The sequence below is a fragment of the Littorina saxatilis genome, linkage group LG1, assembly GCF_037325665.1.
Source record: "Littorina saxatilis isolate snail1 linkage group LG1, US_GU_Lsax_2.0, whole genome shotgun sequence".
NCBI lineage: Eukaryota > Metazoa > Mollusca > Gastropoda > Littorinimorpha > Littorinidae > Littorina > Littorina saxatilis.
Window position 1 is genome coordinate 109,900,843 of NC_090245.1, and position 22,615 is coordinate 109,923,457.

The window sequence follows — 22,615 nt, forward strand, 5'->3', positions numbered from 1 at the left end:
ATTTTAAGACAGAGAGAGAGAGAGAGAGAGAGAGAGAGAGAGAGAGAGAGAGAGAGAGAGAGAGAGAGAGAGAGAGAGAGAGAGAGAGAGAGAGAGAGAGAATCATGTACACACAGTCACAGATGGACGACTTCGCTTGGGGTATGTACTGCCCGGCAGTACACATCTACTTAATTACTTAAATATTTCTCTTCAAATTATGTGTATATATAAAGAGTTCTCTTTACTGATAATGTTTTACCATTTCAAGCAGGTATACTTTACATAGATATCACAGATTTTGCTTGTAAATACCATTGTCAAGTGAGAAAAATCTGTTTTGAATTTAGATATATTGATTTGACCAGATGAGAGCTTGAGAATAACACATCAACTTCCAAAAGAAATAACTTGTAAATGGCATCTGTAAATCAAAGAGTCTTCTTTTTAATGAGATTACAGTCTTGTCGTTGATGTGAATAATGGAGACGAAATCGGAGATACAATTCACATCTGTCCATCAAAGAGAATATCACACGAGTCACAGTTACAACACCTATCCCTTCAAGTTACACATTGTACATCCCAGAATAGTTACTAACTTGCAACTCAGGGATAAAACAAGGAATAATAAGTGTCACTATTACAATATCCAAAGACATACAGACAAGTAATATTAGATACCGAGATAATTATATGCATTAACAAATGATATATACTGCACAGAGTATAAGTCAAACACACACAGGACACATATCTGCAGACGGTGGTGTGATGTAAGCTGTAGCTGCCGTTACTCAAAATGGACGGATTTCACAACAGCAGGATTCCAATGGAAGCGAACATTTAAACTTTTCACCATCATCAGACTTGAAAACTTTCACCTCCCGATTTCTAACGATCAAAACTACTGACGAGCATTTGCCCAACCAGACATCTACGACATAAAATTAATGTAAAAATTCCAAAGACAATAATTCTAAGCATGCATCCAGCAGTTGTGAATAAAAATGTCACACACAAACTGTCTTGTATACGTCACTTCCGCTGCTCCCGCTTACATTTCAAGAACTTTGAGGTACCTGCAAGGTAAAAGGAAACACGATTGTTGTCACGTGTTCAAACTGCAGAAGCTGCACAACTTACCAAATCTGAATACACACTACTGAACACTGTAAAGAACCATCATCTTATCAATGTGTGTATCTTAAGAAACCAAGCAAACATGGTTCGTATGTTCAGTCAAAACTAACATGCATTTTAAGAACACTGAATTTTGACGTTCATTTTAACTGATGTTCTCTTAAAACACTCCTCCAGAGAACAGCTTATCTAGAATGTAACACTGTGGAATCCGTCTACCTTGCGTTCACGTGAACAGAAACAAAATCAATAATAACACGAAAGAGCTCAAGGCAAAGCAATGAAAGTATAGCTTAACCTGAAGAAGAACTTGTTTCACTCTTTTCAACATATCTTGTGTGTACCATCCTTTGAATAGTCATGCCATAAGCATGTTCAAATCAAATAATCACCACATAACTTGAAATTAACCTAAGAAAAAATAAACATTTTGAGTGTCAGATTTCATAAGTGACACTGTTATAAACAGAGCATCGGACTCATTTGCAAGCAGTTAAATCACTACCACAGAATGAACAGTTCATGTATTACTACAATTCATGTGTAACCGAGTGCCGTAACACTACGATCACCTCGGGAGGCGAAGTGCAATCAAACAGGATTGAAAATGTTAGGGCCAATTTCTTAGCCCTATAAAAACTGTTATGCAAACCCGAAGGTTTCCATGAACATACAGACAATCGGAAACCACCAGACCCCATCACAAACAGAATTCCACAATCCACCGGTGTTGACTTAAAGGCCAACAACTCGGGTGCAGAGTCTGCTGTGAAAGGAGCGGTAGCCTTTCTTTCTTTCTTTATTTGGTGTTTAACGTCGTTTTCAACCACGAAGGTTAGGCCAAAAAAAAATAGGTCTGTTTACGGTAACCCGACCGACCCTATTTTTTTCGCGCGACCCTAGACTTTTTTTTGGCATTTGGGGGAAAAAAAAATAAAAAATAAAAAATCTTGTTTTTTTGGCAAAATAACGTAAAAATATGGTTTTTTGGAAAAAAAAAAAAAAAAAAAAAAAATCCCGACCTACCGACCCTATTTTTTTGGCCTATGTTACCGTAAACAGACCTTTTTTTTTTTTGGCCTTATACGCTCCCCTGTCACAATGTATTACTACAATTCACAAGAACGCATAAGAAGCAGTTGAGTTAAACTCTTCAGTAAAAACAAAGAAGAAGAAAAACTAGCATAGTTTTAATCTACACCTTCACCCAACATTGAAAAGAAATTGTATGCGAGTACTTGTGAAATGGTTAATACCAATGTTAACTTTTTCAGAGCTTGGACAGTTACTGTTTATTCTTGTATGAGACATGCAAAGTCACACTATTAAAACATCAGATGATCAGAACTTTTTGAAAATAAGTCAAATTAAATCTGAATCAGGTACAACAAACAAACAAACAGAAAACAAACAAACATTGATAAAAATCAAAACGTCTAAATTCATCTTAGAAAAGAAATGGTTTCTAGTTTACTGCATATAAGGTTCATTAACGAAGCTAGTTCTTGAAACGCTCAATTGCATTGTAAACTTTGTTCACATTCATGACAGATTTATTGACAAAACTAAGACGAGGACTTCTTTTTGATTGGATGTATATGCAGAAGGAAAGAAGCAGTGTGTGTGTGTGTGTGTGTGTGTGTGTGTGTGTGTGTGTGTGTATGTGTGTGTGTGTGTGTGTATGTGTGTGTGTATGTGTGTGTGTGTGTGTGTGTGTGTGTGTGTGTGTGTGTGTTCTGAATCCACAGATTCAGCATACATTTATCTCTTAAGACCTGTTGAACCACTCATCCAACAAATCACTAACTGCCAGCGCTACGCTAGTATCACCCAGACCTGCTAACGGTAAACTACAAGCTTATAACTAACCACCTCCAAAGCAGCACAAACACAGTTTCTCGTTCATAAACATAGTTAAAGGAAAGAGAAAACAAATCAACAAGCTATCTTGAGGAAGTATGTGAACTATGCGATATATACCTAATATTCTACTTACAACATGTAACAGATCCACTAGGATTCTCTAGGAATAATAAAATAACAAAGTTAAACTCCTGACACTGAGATGTTGAAGGCCCACTCCGTCTCTTGACCTCAGTTGGCCTCACTGTCTGAGATCTGGTCAGGCTTTTGGATGGATGGATGGATGGATGGATGGATGGATGGATGGATAAGATTTACAGTCCAACGAGGTTACCCTCATGGAAATTCGGGCTGCTTTCTCCCTGGGGAAAGCGAGCTGCCATACATACGGCGCTACCCATTTTTTTTTTTTCCTGCATGCGTGTATTCATGTTTCCTGAGACTTAATGCCGTGTGAGATGGAATTTTTTTTAACTTTATTCCAAGTCCCACGGGTATTTGATGGACATTTTTATCTATGCCTATACAATTTTGCCAGGAAAGACCCTTTTGTCAATCGTGGGATCTTTAACGTGCACACCCCAATGTAGTGTACACGAAGGGACCTCGGTTTTTCGTCTCATCCGAAAGACTAGCACTTGAACCCACCACCTAGGTTAGGAAAGGGGGGGAGAAAATTGCGGCCTGACCCAGGCCTGAACACGCAACCTCTCGCTTCCGAGCGCAAGTGCGTTACCACTCGGCCACCCAGTCCCTGGGAAAGGAACATCCCTCCACTTGGTCACACGGGATAAGAACATCCCTCCACTTGGTCACACGGGATAAGACCATCCCTCCACTTGGTCACACGGGATAAGAACATCCCTCCACTTGGTCACATACCAAACATGAACATCCCTCCACTTGGTCACATACCAACCATGAACATCCCTCCACTTGGTCACATACCAAACATGAACATCCTGGCTGCTCTCTGTGCAGAGCGATCTTTTCTCCAAGAATGAATGTCGGAAATGAATTCACCAACAAATTCCAACGCACTACAGCAAGCAAGTTTGTTGAGTTTTGGTTTGTAACCAAGTGGAGGGATGGTCGTATGCACACCAGATCTGGGACAGTGTGGCAAACTATTTTGACTTGGCGGACAGGGCCTCTAACAGTCAATGTGGACACTAAGTACAGGTAAGGACACTAAGTACAGGTGAAACAACGAGCCACACTCACGCCAGTCACAGCACAGCACGCTGCCTGCAGCACACCCAAGCCAAAGCACAGTGTAGCAGTGAGTGCGTCAGGCGCTACGACTTTCTCTTGCTGCGCAGCAGGCCAGCGATCACCTTACTTGTGATTTTGGGAGGGTGGACGGAAAGCAAAGATTTGGTGCGAGCGGCACCGCTGGCTGCCGGTCTGAAAGAGGAGGGAGGTGGTGGTGGTGGAAGTGTGTTAGTAGTGGAACAACACCAGATGGGGGAAGACTTCAGTAACAATTTGTCTCTAACAATAGAGATCGAAATCTACACTTCACGAAAAGACAAACTCGGGAAATAAACTCTGTTGGGTTTGTATGGGCTGTGAAAGAGTGGTTACTCTTGCTTTTAGTGAGGCAAGCTTTCTACACGTGCTCCATGTCCAGTGTTTCAGACACACCCCTCCGTAGTGACTGGCTTATAATGCCAAGTGGGAAAGTTTGACTCACTAAATACAAGAGTATTCACTCTTTCACAACCCATACAAACCCGACAGAGTTATTTCCCAACACCGTCTATTTATTTCCAACCAACATCTAAGTGAACAGAGTATAGTTCACGAATCAAGAATTCAGGTTAGGTGAGGTATTTTCCTTTTTTTCTCTGAAAAGGAATTGAAACAACTCGCAATTATTTTTGGAAATATTCTCCATGAATATTAAACAAGCTAGCATTGGGCCCTTTTCTGTTGTTTTTTTTAAACAAAAAAGTAAGCTTTGAAATTAGGGCAAACAGATAATTGAAGGAGGGAAGCTTTTAGTTTTTACTGAAGTCCTCCTTAAACCAAATTTCGAAAAAACCAAGAAATATGAACAGCTGAAACACCAAAGCACACATACTGATAATGAATACATACAATTTACACATAAAAAATGTACATATGCAAACAACACACCTTCACCTCAAGAAAATGTAATTGGAGTGAAAGAGATGTGCATGTGCAGTGCAGCTGAGAAGAATGTGACTCGGTCTTTATTCCATAATTTTCTCTCCTTTTGCGTATATTTACGTACTTTGCCGTAAAATAAAAAGGGATTCTGTAGTTGCTTCATTCATGTCCGTATCCATGGAGCTCCTGAATACACTCATCTGCTAATTGTTACTATCAATTCATTACATTGGGGCGGGGATATAGCTCAGTTGGTAGCGCGCTGGATTTGTATTCAGTTGGCCGCTGTCAGCGCGAGTTCGATCCCAGGTTCGGCGGAAATTTATTTCACAGAGTCAACTTTGTGTGCAGACTCTCTTCGGTGTCCGAACCACCCCCCGTGTATACTACATTGGGTGTGCACGTTAAAGATCCCACGATTGACAAAAGGGTCTTTCCTGGCAAAATTGCTTAGGCACAGTTAATAATTGTCTACCATACCCGTGTGACTTGGAATAAGGCTGCGAAAGGTAAATATGCGCCGACATGGCTGCAATCTACTGGCCGTATAAAATTTCATCTCACACGGCATCACTGCAGAGCGCCTAGAACTGTACCCACGGAATATGCGCGATATAAGCCTCATTCATTACATTGACTGTTGTATTTGAATATTCTACAGTATACGAAATTGATAAACTTAATGTACATAATTAGATGAACTTTAAGACCAAGCAAAACACTGTACTTGACTGAAGGACATGCTCCACATATAGGAACAAGCCATCAGAAGAAAGAAAACTTGCTGATATTATCAATATACAGAAACATGCACTAAAAGGAAAACATGAAAAGTATATCTCCTGAACGTTTTCTCCAGCAAATATTAAAATCTATCCCCAAATTCAGAGACTGATACCATAAAACAATACTGACTTCACACAAGCATGATATTACAACTGATATAGAAAGCAAAGTTGAGGGGCATTACATCCTCAAAAAGAATAATTTACTTCCTTCAGAAGAAAATGCCATTACCTATTAAAGCTATAACCAAAGTGGCTGAGGCTTTTACCGGCTCAGAAAGCGGTAAGTTTTTTTTACCTATATTTTGCTAATCATTAATTTTATACATAAAAAAGCAAACTAACAATAAGGAAGAATTCAAAAACTCTTAAAGGAAAGAAAGGTCTGCTTCTATTTTTCAAGAGTAAACCTTCACCTCCATTGACCTAATAACCTTATATCTCCATTAACCTGATGAGTAATCTGAAGACGTTGGTGATCTCAGCAGTCTTTGGAAACTGTGCTGAAGGCGTTCCCTTCTTCTCTCATTCATGTTTTTATAACAATTTGAATGAAAGGAAACAACATCAAGGACACAGCACGGACAACCAAACGGTAAAAAAAAGCTCAAAAAGAAAGACCATAAAGAATAATTCTTGAAATATCCCACCAACCACATGAAAAAAGAAGAAGAAAATAAATTCACTTTGGACATTTAAATTGTTGTCACACTCTGAGTACCAAAATGAAAGACATTTAACAAAATTCATAGGAATATATAATATAGAACAGCCCTCCAATACTGCTTCATAACTACTTTTATCCAAAACGATTAACATCTTAACCGATCCGGCAAAGGGGTAGATGACGATCTGTGAGCTTCCCTCATTATTTTGTCACAGGTTATTTGATAAGTTAGGTGCTCATCATTTTTTAGCGTAAGATAATTTGATAGTTTATATACTCACCATTATTTTGCGTCAGGTAATTTAATAGTTTAGGTTATACTCATCACTATTTTGCATCAGGTAATTTGATAGTTAAGGTACTCATTATTTTGCCTCAGGTAATTTGATAGTTCAGGTACTCATTATTTTGCCTCAGGTAATTTGATAGTTCAGGTACTCAAAGCGCCACAAGAGAAAAAAGACAGGTGAAGCGGAAAAGGTGCTGGGCTGCAACAGTGAAGACAAAGCGGCAGAAAGTGACGGAACTGAAATCCGAAGAACAGAAGAAAACCAGAAAGGCCACTGGGGCTGACACCCAAAAGGAGAAGACTCATGCATGGAAGATGAAGTAATCTCACCGATGTGATTAATTGCAACCCAAACTAGTGAGAAGTCAGGAAAAGTCTGCTACCAGGTCAAACCTGGCAGGACAGAATACAGGAGCTTCAGGATTAAAATGATATACACTAGGTGTTGGTGCTTATTAGTTGAACAGTCTTTTCGACGACAAATTCACTTTGACTACCAATTGTTCGTAGAAAGTAGGCTCTCATTTCTATACTTTTTTGAAAACATGCTGGATTTATAAGACTAAAAACTGTTCTTAAGTAGACGTTCATAGTCATAAAGAGCAAATAAAACACCATAACAACACATGCTCTGCAACTCATGTAGTCTAATGCAATACAGCAACATAAGCTCAGCAATTAAACTTGCACAAAAAAAATGCTTCACGCAGTTATGAACTGCTAATTACCCACGCAGCCATAGTGATCTCTGAGTATTAGCTACAAGCGAATAAGTTCAGTATAAAAATATTCTAATCAAGAAAGTGAAACAGACTATCAGTTAAACAAATTAATACAAAAAAGACTAGTGAAAGATTGCTGCACTATAGATATTACCTAGTTCAGGGTCATTCTGAAATTAAAACAAACTCTCAGCTAAAAATAGCAAACATCACAACTCCACTGACGAAATATCGCATTGAAATATGTATTACCAAGTTCAAGGTCATTCTGTTCTGTAATGAACACACATTCATGCACTGAATGTAAACAAATGTAATCAAAGCATTATGAACCAGAGCAGAGAGAGAGACTGTCAGCCACAAGGCAGAACAAAGACACCAAGCATACCCCAAAGCTTGCAGTGGATACAAGTGATAAAAAAAAGGCCATAAACCACCAAAATAATAAACATGCAGGCAGTGAAAGCGATACTTTGTCTCTCTCTTACCACGCTCAGCATTTTGTGTACACAGTCAGGATTGTGTGTACATATTCAGAAGATACATTTTATGCGACTGATAACAACTGTGGACAAACAAACATATACACTTTGGGGAAACCAGGCAATGAACACGGGTTTGCGTTACATTAAACTAGTCTGACATGCTTGAAACTAATCTATGGACATCATTGAAGTGCAATGATCTCAGCCCTGATTACAATTACCAGCGCAATTGGGTTATTAAAAAACCCACCTTAAGGTTAATATTTAATATAACAACTACAACATGCAAAGCCCCACCAGACACGAATTACCGTGTCTTCAAATACCAAGCCATTTTCAATTCTTAATGCACACTACTGTTGAAAGAAATAGCCAATTTCTTTGACTATCCAAACACATCCATATGTCTATCTTATTATATACTCATGTCTTCCTCAATATATATCTAAATGTCTACCTCAATATATATCTAAATGTCTTCCTCAATATATATCTAAATGTCTACCGAAAAAGACAGATACATGATTTTGAATTACAGAATGACAGATTTCACCACCAATTCCCCAATCCTCCATTCTACTCACACAAAGTAAAAGTAAGCAGACTTTAATCACACAGATAAAACAGTGGATGGATAATTTTTTAAAGGGCAAAATTACTGAAAGCAAAACTAAAGATAATTAATTAAAAGGAACATTAAACCAGGCAGAAACAGATGACAAACAGAATAATGTTCAATTTCTCTATGCACGGCATGAGTGGAAAATGAAAGTGGGCTTAGTGCTAGTATGGAGTGGAACCAAAATGAAAAATAGTCAGACTACAGACCAAGAGGGAGTCAATTCAGCTCTTAAAGTTTAGGAAGCTACTCACATCTAAAATCTTTGGAAGGACATTATCTTTCTTTTTTGTTTTTACACGAAGGAAACATGCCTATTTGATTGCGCTGGTGGTTGATGTGTCCTGATAAAATAGGAATAAAATCATTGAAATCAACCAAACAATACACAACAAATTGATTCTGCAATTAAGATGCATGCTACTGAAGTTTAAGACAAAACCGCTGACTGTTTTTTCTTCTTCTAAATTTCAACTTTCAGAATGTTTCAGATTTGCAAAGCCACTCCCTAAACCAACCCATAAAGCATCCGAACTAGATTTCAAGGAAATTATAAAAACAAAATTGAAAGACATGTATGAAACGAAAAGAAGTCTTGCAGAAGATAAATGGAAACTTATGGGTTACAAAACTGCTTGTCTAGCTGTGATAGTCTTACAACTCTACAAGGCACTAAGAAAGAGAACAAACTAGCACTGAAGTTGGCCATTTTGCTGTGTGTATTTTGAAGGAAAAAACCTAACTGCCTGTCCAAAACATCTTTTGGGCAGACATTCAACTCAACAAACTACTTAGGAAGAGATAACAACTAGCACTGGAGTTGACCATGTATTTAAAGGAAAAAAACTAAAGTGACTGTCCAAAACATTTTCCCAGCAATGCACTTGCAACCAAAAGAGTGCAAAATAATATGTAAAGGAAAGCGCAGTGAGGCGAGGGGATACACCGATTCAGCACAACAAGGTGACAGTGTACACTTTGAACCAAACCAGGCCAACACCACCTGTTGCCAGTCGTGACAGACAGACACACACACACACATCCCTTGCCCACAGTAACATAAGAGAGAGAGGAACAACACTTACTTCTGTATAAGTGCGTTGATGTCACTCTGTTCCTGAGAGTCAAGCATCTCCGCTGATTGCCCCGCCCCTTCCGCTCTGGCCCCTCCCTCTAATGACAGACTCTTCATCAAGGATTTCGCAGGCTTGGGAGGAGGTGGAGGGGGCAGCTTCTTCCCGGTCTTGGAAGGGGAGGAGTCATCAGACCTCGAAGAGGACGAGGAATCAGGTCGCAGTAACGGCGCTTTGGGCGCCCCAGGGGTGAAGCCCCGCCCTATTGGCGAGCCTCCCCGGGCAGAAGGAGGGGCGGAGCTTACTCTGGCCTTGGCCCCGCCCACAGGACTGGTGGCTCCACTGGGTGGGTCAGTGCTGTGACTTCTGTACTTGGAAATGAGTGACTGAAGTCGGTCTCCACTTTCTGTGCCTGGTTTATCGGGTTCTACAGAAAATCAACACGAACTCATCAGCACACACGTCTTTCACACTTTCAAGTTTCCAAAACTTAAAAAAACAAAACAGTGAAGGTGCAAACTGTTAGCTTCTGATGTGTGCATGTTATTGTTTTCTGAAATTGAACAGGAAGAACCGATACATTTTTCAAATTCCAATGCCTTTGTTAGCATGAAATATTTCCCTTAACTTTTAGTGTCCTAAGTTAGCAACTGACATTGTTTCTAACACTATGTTAAACAGGTTGTAGTAAGTTTTGAGGAGCTTGCATAAACAAAGACAATTTGGTAAAGAAGATACAAAATCAATAAATATAAGTTCCACAATGATATGGTATCCTCTTGATAGAAACTTAAGTAAGTTGAAGTGAATTTCCGTGAACATAACTAGCTATGTAGAGAGTAAAATCTGGGAAAATTGATGGAACATTTAACAACTCACTCGCTTGAGCATGACTGCAAAGCGGTCTAAGACAACAGCTCATGATGTCAAAAAAAGCAAAGTACACATGGCATCTAAAGACTAAACATCACTAAATTCTATAATGCATTCTAGATCTACTGCAAATGGAAAGCAATAACAATAAAGCTGTATTTGTATAAAAGGTCAAATGGCAATTTAAAGTAGGAAATATATGTCCAGGAATTCTAAAAATGACACACGTTCACAAGGAAAAACAGTCAAATTTAAACATCGTTTATCTAGATCAAAGGAACTATCCAGATCCTAAAGAGCAACGATACGTCCATGAATCTTCAGTAAATAGACATTCTGACACTCAGTCTCAGCTCGATCCTGACCAGATATAAATGTATACTCACATGGTTACTATTGACAGCGCAAATAAGGCTCACTTGGCCTGTATCCTAATACAATAGTGACAAAAATACAATACTCTAGCATCAACTGTGGTGAGAGAGAGAGAGAGAGAGAGAGAGAGAGAGAGAGAGAGAGAGAGAGAGAGAGAGAGAGAGAGAGAGAGAGAGAGAGAGAGAGAGAGAGAGAGAGAGAGAGAGAGAGAGAGAGAGAGAGAGAGAGAGAGAGAGAGAGAACGATCGAGGCACCGAATGATCAAAATATGTTATGCCCAAAAGGTTCCACCAAAAAAGTATAAACCTTGAAGAGAATGTAACAATAAGAAAGGAAAGCAAAATAAATAAACTGGAAAAAATCAGCCCGTACAAAAACAACAAGAAGAGCAAACGCTCGATCGAGTCACTTTCGCAGTTCTGAATATTATATGAGGCATCAGATGGACAGGAAGAAATTGCTATTCACAACACAATGAGTCACGTTCACATAAAATTTGAGCCCGGTCACTTTTATAGTTTCCGAGAAAAGCCCAACGTTAAGTTGTGTGTTGCCGAACAGAAAAGGCTAGTTATCTCCCTTGTTTTTCTGATAACGTTCGTAAAAGGCTACAGATGTAAATACTTTGATGTAAAGAATAATCCTACAAAGTTTCAATCACATCCGATGAACTTTGTCAAAGATATAAAATGTCTAATTTTTCCTTTGACGCTGACCTGTGACCTTGAAAAAGGTCAAAGGTCAACGAAACCATCGTTAAAGTGTAGAGGTCATTGGAGGTCACGACTAAACAAAATATGAGCCCGATCGCTTTGATAGTTTCCGAGAAAAGTCCAACGTTAAGGTGGTGTCTACGGACGGACGGCCGGCCGGACAGACTAACACTGACCGATTACATAGAGTCACTTTTTCTCAAGTGACTCAAAAAACAAACAAAAGAAAATGTGTTTGACGTGCCACCGCTCAAAACGAAACAAAATTGCTAAAACAGTGATTGAAACCAAACAGTGTCTGCTTTTTTGTGCTCTTGTACGAGTGATTTCAATGTAAATATTGTCCAGCTCAGAATTTGTTCAGTGTACCCAAAAGATGAAAATGTACCAAACCCCTATCATCACTCCCTATCTCCCCAAATGGACATGCAGATTTTCAACAGAGACACACATTTTGTGTGACTCAAATGCACTTCGGTTTTAAATTTATGTAATGGATTTTATTTGCAATTATTGGATGGTAACAAGAATTGTTTTGGTCATGATTTGGCTAACAATTGTTTTACCAATTGGACCAGTTCATCCAGGTGTACAGGCCCCATGCAACCTTGGCAAACTCATGCATGCATTAAAGTACTTTAATTCAGCAAAACATATGCAGACTCTCTACATCAATCTTATCTCAAGCCAGTTTCCCTAGCATGAAAAAAAAGAAAGAAGCCATATAGCTTACAAAGCAAGCACACATATCTTGCTGCAAACGGGAATAAAAACTGAAACTGACAATCAAAAAAATACAAAATAAACTTACACGTTCATCATCATGCACAAGACCATTTACACATGCTTGTGTGACACAACTTAAACAATCTCTACTTTCTATTGTCACATGTAAACTCTTGCTAACAGAGCAAACAGCAAGCTACAGTCCTTATCTTGCCTAACAGTATCAGACTTGATTCTGTGTACAAAGCATCACTGAAAGGGTCGTTGCTGTTCTCTGCTCGGTGAGAAATACTTTTAGCTTCATTTCTATCAATATACCTTTCAACTAAGTCATACCCTTACCTTCACCCTCAAATCAGTACACGTTAATGACTTTTCTTGACATATATAAACGTTCACCCCACTGATCTAGACTCTATTAAGAAATATAAACATCCCTTAACTCAATCATCTAACTTTAAATATGTGCGTACATGTATTTGTATCTAAAGGCCACATTCAAATAGTCTCAACTTCTTACAGTAATCAACCGATATTTGAAACACAAAGCGTTACTGTTGATAACAGATTAGTCAAAACAGATTTTTCTGCATAACTATGTGTTATTACTGCTCAGTTGTAAAGATAGGCTTGTAAAAAATCTCTGAAATTGTGGGATTAAGGCGCTGCCTCCACGAGGAAGTCTGCTCTGGGTTTAAAGAATGCAGACAATCTGAAAGTTCTGCAGAACCACTCAAACACGTCCCTGGCTCACGATTCTTCATGTAGATCATTTATTTATAAATTGATTTGGTGGTTAAATTACTCCTGAAGCCAAATCAATCTCCCCATGAATTAAGCGCTCAGAGGTAAAAATCGAATATTTGTATTCGTCCTAACTGGGGGTCGAACCCCGACCGGTAGCGTAGGAGGCAAGCGCTCTAACCACTATGTGCCACCCCGGCTCTAGAGCAAGTAGAAACACCAACAACCCTTTCAGGTGCATACAACGCAACTAACAGCAAACGAACAAACACATCTGAACTGTGAACAGTACAGCAAACAAACAACACATCTGAACTGTGATCGGAACAGCAAGCAAACAACACATCTGAAGTGTGGAAAGTACGGCAAATCTGGCCAGTGATCTAAGCAGCACGCGGAGTGTCAGAACGCTACTCACTGCTGAAGAACATGGCTCCGTAGCGACCCTGGCGCGTGCTCGTGTTACCTGACTCACCGCTGGCACCTGACCCTTGCTGGGACGAGGCGGAGGACAGCGGGTGACCCAGAGATTTGCTCAGGAACATTCCTGTGGCCGGCCTAAACTTCAGAGGCTGCCCTTCCTGTAATATCCCACACGAAACAGGTGTTAACACATGGAATAAAAAAAACCACAAAATAGGAATCAAAGCAAAATCATGACAGTTTAGTTTATGGACTATTTTTTGGGGGAACTTTGTTTTCACCCAAAGTCATTTTGTTGTTTGGATTATGGAATATTGTTTAATGACTAACAAATGTATTATGTACAGAAGGATTTGGATCCTACACTTCCTTGCAATAATGTATCTAGACTTTGTACCTGGGCATCCCTTATATACATTTATCCCACAAACAGCCATCACTGCTTCACACAAAGGCATATTACACATAAGATTAACATCAAACATACATATGTCAAAGGAACAGTTCAGATTCTGCGTAAACATTTATAACATTAGGTCATGTATGCTTCAAAACAATCACTGAAAACCCATTTAACAGTTGCAAAAACAGTGACAATATAAAATACGTTTTATTTTTGCAAAATCTGTTCTCAGTCTCTTACGCTCTTATATACTCTTAATCTTTTTAATCCAAGTTCCCCACCCCTGAAGTTCCTTGCCTAATCTTCCTCAGTAGTGAGACAGCAAGATTTATGATCAGAGAAGAAGACCAAACAATTTTAAGCAGAAAGGAACTATTCAGCAGATCTACCGTAAAATGTGTGTATCTTAAAAAGAATTGCTCTGAAGACTTGTTTCTAAGATCTTGCCTACGGCTCTTTAAGAAACAAAACGTAAGTGCCAACTTTCAATTACTATTAAAATTCTGTTGGTATGCATACTAAAAAAACAATACTGTCAAGCTGTTAGAACATGAGTCAAAATTCAACACAATTCCATATCAAATTGCCCCCCTTTAACAAACATGTCCATGGTTAAGAGGGAAGGAAATGCAATCTTAAAAAGCACTTTAATATAACACAAGTACAACTAGAAAGTCTTCTACATTTTGAAATGCTCATTTGTACATGTCTACCATATATGCGCAAACACTTGAATAGAAAAAGTATAATAATATACATTTGTACACGGTTTTTAATGCATAAAACCAAATAACAGACAGTAAGTGTTCCTTTTCCTGGATAAAAAAAAAGCCCCACAAATTTCCTCAAAATACTGATCATGTTGTTTATTAACTTTCATATGAATCTGAAGCTGGATACAGCAAATGCATGAAGCCATTATCAGTCAAACATCTACAACCTGAAAACATATTTGAAATAAAAATCAGTTTCCCAACAGGAACAAATTCAACAAATTCCCGTTGAAACTTTGCATAATCCCCTCAAAGAAATTTATCCCAGCTGGAGAACAGCGTGAAAACAAAACTCTTTGGAAAATGGCCGGGGTCCCGGGGCAGCCTAGTGGCTTGGAAAGACAGTCGCTTTCCTCGGAAAAATGCGGATCCGAGGTTGGTCGATTGGTTGGTTATTGTTTTTTTTAATGTTATCGTTTGTTCGCTTTCTTAGTTTACATGACAATATCCATGCTTTAACCTAGTTTTGTTTAGGTCTGTCATAGTACACATTTAGAAGCGGATCTAAGGCGAGTTCCCCAGTTTCTGATTAATCACATGAGACAGTGACAAAAGGTCAGGTGTCATGTCTACTGTCCCGAATGACACACGATTGCTGACATTTCACCATTGCCAAAAGAATAAACAAATAAGAAATAGGTAGAAAATGAATGTGAAAACTGACTTTGATTGTTGATCTGTATTTTCTATACCACTAACAAATAATCTACTTACACATAGCTGTTTGGCAAATGTATGTTGCATGGGACACACTGACATGAAAGTGGAAGATGTTTTTCCCTCTAGAGAAACTACATATCAAGTTACAATTTTTGTGCTCTTCCATTCCAGTTGGCAATCAATTGTTAACGCATGTTATTAGAAAAAATAGAACGAAAACAGATTAGACAGAATGAAAAATGTACTGGTGATGTCATTTGGGACATACTGACATGAAAACGTCACCTTTTGTCATTGTCTCACATGCATTTGTTGAGTCATTTCAAAGCAAATCTGCAAGACCACACAGTCACTGACGCCTCAGCAGGGGAACCAGTAGCAGAGGGTTCTATACAGCTCCTGTGTGGACATTTCGGTGAGGAAGGAGGGTGGGCAAGAAAAGGAAGGAGGGTGGGCAAGGTGAGGAAGGAGGGTGGGCAAGAAAAGGAAGGAGGGTGGGCAAGAAAAGAAAACAGAGACAGAAGCAACACAGAATGCAATGCAATGCACGGTAACACACAATGCAATGCACGGTAACACACAATGCAATGCACGGTAACACACAATGCAATGCACGGTAACACACAATGCAATGCACGGTAACACACAATGCAATGCACGGTAACACACAATGCAATGCACGGTAACACACAATGCACGGTAACACACAATGCAATGCACGGTAACACACAATGCAATGCACGGTAACACACAATGCAATGCACGGTAACACACAATGCAATGCACGGTAACACACAATGCAATGCACGGTAACACACAATGCAATGCACAGTAACACACAATGCAATGCACGGTAACACACAATGCAATGCACGGTAACACACAATGCAATGCACGGTAACACACAATGCAATGCACGGTAACACACAATGCAATGCACGGTAACACACAATGCAATGCACAGTAACACACAATGCAATGCACGGTAACACACAATGCAATGCACGGTAACACACAATGCAATGCACAGTAACACACAATGCAATGCACGGTAACACACAATGCAATGCACAGTAACACACAATGCAATGCACAGTAACACACAATGCAATGCACGGTAACACACAATGCAATGCACAGTAACACACAATGCAATGCACGGTAACACACAATGCAATGCACGGTAACACACAATGCAATGCACAGTAACACACAATGCAATGCACGGTAACACACAATGCACGGTAACACACAATGCAATGCACGGTAACACACAATGCACGGTAACACACAATGCAATGCACGGTAACACACAATGCAATGCACGGTAACACACAATGCAATGCACAGTAACACACAATGCAATGCACGGTAACACACAATGCAATGCACGGTAACACACAATGCAATGCACAGTAACACACAATGCAATGCACGGTAACACACAATGCAATGCACAGTAACACACAATGCAATGCACAGTAACACACAATGCAATGCACGGTAACACACAATGCAATGCACGGTAACACACAATGCAATGCACAGTAACACACAATGCAATGCACGGTAACACACAATGCAATGCACAGTAACACACAATGCAATGCACGGTAACACACAATGCAATGCACAGTAACACACAATGCAATGCACGGTAACACACAATGCAATGCACGGTAACACAGAATGCAATGCACGGTAACACACAATGCAATGCACGGTAACACACAATGCAATGCACGGTAACACACAATGCAATGCACAGTAACACACAATGCAATGCACGGTAACACACAATGCAATGCACGGTAACACACAATGCAATGCACAGTAACACACAATGCAATGCACGGTAACACACAATGCAATGCACGGTAACACACAATGCAATGCACGGTAACACACAATGCAATGCACGGTAACACACAATGCAATGCAATGCACGGTAACACACAATGCAATGCACGGTAACACACAATGCAATGCACGGTAACACACAATGCAATGCACGGTAACACACAATGCAATGCACGGTAACACACAATGCAATGCACGTAACACACAATGCAATGCACGGTAACACACAATGCAATGCACGGTAACACACAATGCACGGTAACACACAATGCAATGCACGGTAACACACAATGCAATGCACGGTAACACACAATGCAATGCACGGTAACACACAATGCAATGCACAGTAACACACAATGCAATGCACGGTAACACACAATGCAATGCACGGTAACACACAATGCAATGCACGGTAAGACACAATGCAATGCACGGTAACACAGAATGCAATGCACGGTAACACAGAATGCAATGCACGGTAACACACAATGCAATGCACGGTAACACACAATGCAATGCACGGTAACACACAATGCAATGCACGGTAACACACAATGCAATGCACGGTAACACACAATGCAATGCACGGTAACACACAATGCAATGCACGGTAACACACAATGCAATGCACGGTAACACACAATGCAATGCACGGTAACACACAAGCAGAGCATGAGGAAAACAGGAACGGAAGATCAGGAGTTGGTTGGATGGACGTTTTGGGGTGTTAATTTTAAATGTGTCAAGCGGAAAGAGCATAATTGTAAAGTTATGATGTTGCGCTATATAAATGCTCATTTATTATTATTATTATTAACGTCCTTTCAACCTGTTTGGATATGCGGGACCGATTCAACTTTCTTTTCTTTCTCAGTTTACATGGTGTTTGAAACTATTTACATTTAGATCTATCACAGTTAAAAGAAAAGAAAAGAAAGAGGTTCTAAAATGCTTATGTCTTTTCACGCTTGTCACTTAAAATCTTGATCTTTATAAATTTAAAAATCCTGTCTGGGGAACGTCTTGGAAAAACCCTCCAGAATAGTGTTTGAAGTGTAGTGTACACCAGTGTAGTGTTTGTCACGATTGTCTTGTACGTCCTCACACTTGATAAGGACCGTTTATTTTTTAATCTAAGGTTCATCACATCCCGAACAGTAGAGCAGGTCTTTGTCTCTGGGAAAGGCTAGAGATGGGAGATGGGAGAACCACTGAGGCTAAAGTACGAGGGGAATAGTGTAGGGAGAATATTGTACGAGGGGAATAGTGGAGGGAGAATATTGTACGAGGGGAATAGTGGAGGGAGAATATTGTACGAGGGGAATAGTGGAGGGAGAATATTGTACGAGGGGAATAGTGGAGGGAGAATATTGTACGAGGGGAATAGTGGAGGGAGAATATTGTATCACCAGGTGTTCCAACTTCTCACTTTTACACTTTCTCTCTTTTAAAAAGATCTTTCAAATACAAATCATATTTGTGATCTGTGACATGGGTATCTTCAGCATTTTGCTTTGAAATGAAACAATCTTTTGCATGATAAACTATATCTAACTACTTGGCCAAGTTAATCCGAATATATATCCAAATATTAAGAGACTACGTCTCGTTCAAAAGCAGTTCTATCTAGGTTGTAACAGAGACTCAATAGAGAAGACGTCTACAGTCTGGTTGGGGTCTAAAAGAGCTGTTCTCTCGAGATCATCCAAAGGTAAGAAAGTCTAAGACATCACATCTAAGAAAAACATCTGTACTTCTACAGTCAGTTCTATGAAAAGTCCCAATATCCAGCACAACAGCGTGATGAAAAAGCAAGGTTGACCCACTGTTGCAAGCACAGACCTCCGTGCCCTTCCACAAACAGCAAAGTGCCCTCAAAGCAAGTCATTCATTTGACAAAAAGCAAGTCACTCTTGTGAAGCGTGCATGCAATCCCACAAGCCGGACAGTACGGCCTCAGGCTTCAACAGTGCGTCAGTCAGTAAGTACAAGCATCCCAAACAGCAAAGTGCCACTGGTAATGCCAAATACTCACACAGCAAGCTGCAGGTGATGGAGACTGATCGATGGAGACTGATCAATGAATGCTACTTGAAGGCTGACAAGAGGTAGGGGGGAAAGCAAGCAAGACTAGAGTCAGTCCTGGGTTAGTGCGCATGATGAGTGCTGCTGTTATGGTCCTGTACTGGTGTGAGTCAGGCAGATTACAGGGTACTCTGCTTACAGTGGGGTGCTCTTCAACCCTACCTCCGAGCCCTCATCCGTCAGGCCGCCGCTGCTCAAGCTTCTCAGGAGAGAAGACGATGAAGATTTGCTCCCCTCTGTGGCCTTGGACTTGGCTTCCGCCACCTTGCCTGCTGGCGCTGAGATTTTGCTGGCTGGCTTGTCAAACCTGCTGCTGGGACTACTCCTTCCCGCTGGGCTACTTCTTCCCGCTGGTTCATCCAGTAAAAGGCTCCAGGGATCTGACGAAACTAACGTGGAACCGAAAGTTGACCCAGTGTTCAACGTTCCCTTCTCCTTGCCACTGTCGTCCTGTAGGCGAACTGGTTCATCAAGGAGTGCAGCAAAAGACTCGAGAGAAGCGGATTTGTGCAGAGAGGGCTCCTGTTTGGTGTCTTTACCGCTAGAAAGCCGTGAGAACAAGGGTTTTACAGAAGGGTCTGCCCCGGGTTTCTTTGCCTCCGAGCTAGCTGGCCTTCCTTTGTCTTTCTTTGCATCATCGGGAGAGAAGGAAGCCAGGAAGTCTCTGATGGAAGACTTGGCTTGCACGCCCCCTGAAGGCTTTGTGGAGGCTGACTCGTCGCTGGCAAGTTGTGAGGATGTAAAGGGGACCTTCCTGGCAGGGATTTTAGTGGGTGACTTAGGTCTTGAGAGAGAAAATGCGCTTTGATCTTTTGGCTTTGTGTGAAGCTCACTTCTGTCACCTGGTGATTTGAGCACAGACTGAACAGGAGACTGCGCCTTTCCTGAGGATAATTTATTACTACCTGAGCCACTGACGGAAAGGAATCCCGATGAATCAGTCGACCGCTTGTTTCCGTTTCCACTTAAAAGTTCATCGAATGACTTGAGTTGGATGGTCGAATCAGCTGCAGGAGATGCCCTTGAGCTTTCATCAGGCTTTTTCTCTGACGGCGTTTCTTGCTTCTTCACGACATACTTGACGTCACTCGATGACTTGAGAGTGGACCCCGTCTTCGTCGCGATGACGGTCACTCCGCTGTCCGACAACAGTTTGCTCGGCGTGCCCGTCATCTCCCGTCGGGACAGGAAAGGAGTACGTGGTGACGTTTTAGGTTTGGGGGCAACCTTGGGAGCCGGTCCCCTCTGGGCTGGCGTTGTGTGCAGGTATTTGTGCTTGATGCTGTCAGCCTTGACCTCGAGGCATCCCACGTCGCTCCGCTTGTCGCCATGGCTGGACTTTCCCGCTTCTGGGGCTTTCTCCTCACTGACCACTCGGATCTCAGGAAGTTTTCTGTGCTTGCTTTTGGATGCTGGTTGCGGTTTTGAGAATGCTAGCTTGGGCTTGGTGTGTTCCACAGGGGGAGGTGTGATGGGAGGAAAGTCCACCGTGTCTTTACCTGGCTGCGTGTCGTTTCCGTATTCCCTTGCAGGCTTTGCGCCGTCCGTTTTCACAGGTTCCTTTCGCTGACCGAACAGCGGCCTCACCGCACTTGCGTCCCGTTCGGGTGATCTTTCAGCAGGTTTCTTAAAAAAGCTGATGAGACCGGAACTTGGTTCTTTGCCTCCCGGAGGTTGGCTGTGAGGTGTGGACTTTGGCTCACTCTTGCTGTCCTCTGCAGAACCGACTTTGGTCAACTCGCTCCCAAACTTGTTGCCAGGCTGGCCGGTAGGGTTGGAGGTAAAGGCGCTGGGATAGCTCTCTGGGCTGAGCAGGGACTTAAAGCTAGCGTCCATGGACGTATCACTTGTGTTGGAAGGCTGAGCTGAATCTTGCGAGGGGCCAGGTGGTGGAAGTAGAGGCACTGGCGGCTTCGAAGTGCTTGATGCTATTGGTTGAGTTCTTTCAAATGTCGGCAGCTCAAGACTGGGTGTCTGAGAACTAGAGAATAGATCTCCTGAACTTACTGGCTGGCTCTTCTCTGTCGACGCCTCACTGTCCTATATGAACAGCAACATCATCACAATACATGAAATCACACTGACTGCTCACGACCATGAAAACAGAATGCACTATATAAACTCAATGTATTTTCATCCCACACATATTGTTAGCTACTCGCTAGTTTCAGTACTGTTATTTAACATTAAAACGAACATATCTGCAAGCATATGTTGGCACCATAATACACTGAATGATTCACACTCTGTTATTGAAAAGGACCATATATCTCACATTAATCAACACTGCAAGAACGTACTGTTTTTAACATGCAACAAAGAAAACTGTCTTAGCAAAAAATTAACGCGATTTTCCTGTTGATTATCTCTGCGACATTAGTGATTCCTGCGAGTTTTCAGCTGAGCATTTTCTTTTCAGGTCATTATTTACTTATCCACAAAGATGTCAATTACCTTTCCTAAATCATCCGTGTTTGTCAATATCACAGTCATCAATATATTGTTTTTACAGCTACAGTTGTTCCTTTCAACCTGTTGTCATAATCATCATTTAAATGTTCAACCCTCTTAAATGTTCAACACACCCTCATTATATAAACATGCATTCAAAAACGTAATTTATGAGCACACAAACACAACTTGTTGTGAACTAAATGACAAAAAGAAACCATGTGTCAAGTTCACAAGGCAATATTCAGACTTAACACCATGTTAGCTTCGCCACATTAAATAAATATCAAAATGCCCACTCTTCTTTCTATCTGTGACGTAAGTTCTACAGGGCTAAATCTGGACTATGCCGTTCAGAAATAGACAAGGCAGCAAGATAACTGTCTCAGGCATGGGACATGGAAACTGCACACATGATCACTCTTAGAGAGAAAGCGGTTTGTTTCTCCCTGACCTTGACAGTCAGTCGAGCTGGATAGTAACCTGACAGCTTTATGGGGATCAGGGACTTTGACCGGATTATCAGAGATCTAGGCTTGCTTTGGGAAAAGTCAACCTGAAATTCATGCATTATTCAGTGTTATCCATGAAAACAAAAAGATAACAAAATGTACGCATGTAGACAACATCAGCCACATTATTACTTCATCAGATAAGGTCTGAAGTTTCCCCTGTAAAAGAGACAATATAGCAAGCGAAAACATGAAAAATATCAACTTTAGAAAAAGCATGGCAAATATTTCCATCACCGATTAGCTTCCAATATGC

At 40.7% G+C, this 22,615-nt stretch overlaps 1 protein-coding gene across 1 annotated transcript in view; it reads right to left on the reverse strand.

The window, feature by feature from the left end:
- Nucleotides 1-404: 404 nt before the first annotated feature.
- The window catches only part of LOC138949917 (protein Daple-like), a 110,831-nt gene continuing 88,620 nt past the window's right edge, over nucleotides 405-22,615 (reverse strand). The window contains exons 31-35 of the mRNA XM_070321703.1: nucleotides 19,559-21,436; nucleotides 13,611-13,773; nucleotides 9,774-10,188; nucleotides 7,193-7,255; nucleotides 405-1,061 (exon numbers count right to left, since the gene is read on the reverse strand). Coding sequence (XP_070177804.1) covers nucleotides 7,228-7,255; nucleotides 9,774-10,188; nucleotides 13,611-13,773; nucleotides 19,559-21,436 — 2,484 coding nt within the window. The 3' untranslated portion in view covers nucleotides 405-1,061; nucleotides 7,193-7,227. The remainder of the gene's footprint in view (nucleotides 1,062-7,192; nucleotides 7,256-9,773; nucleotides 10,189-13,610; nucleotides 13,774-19,558; nucleotides 21,437-22,615) is intronic.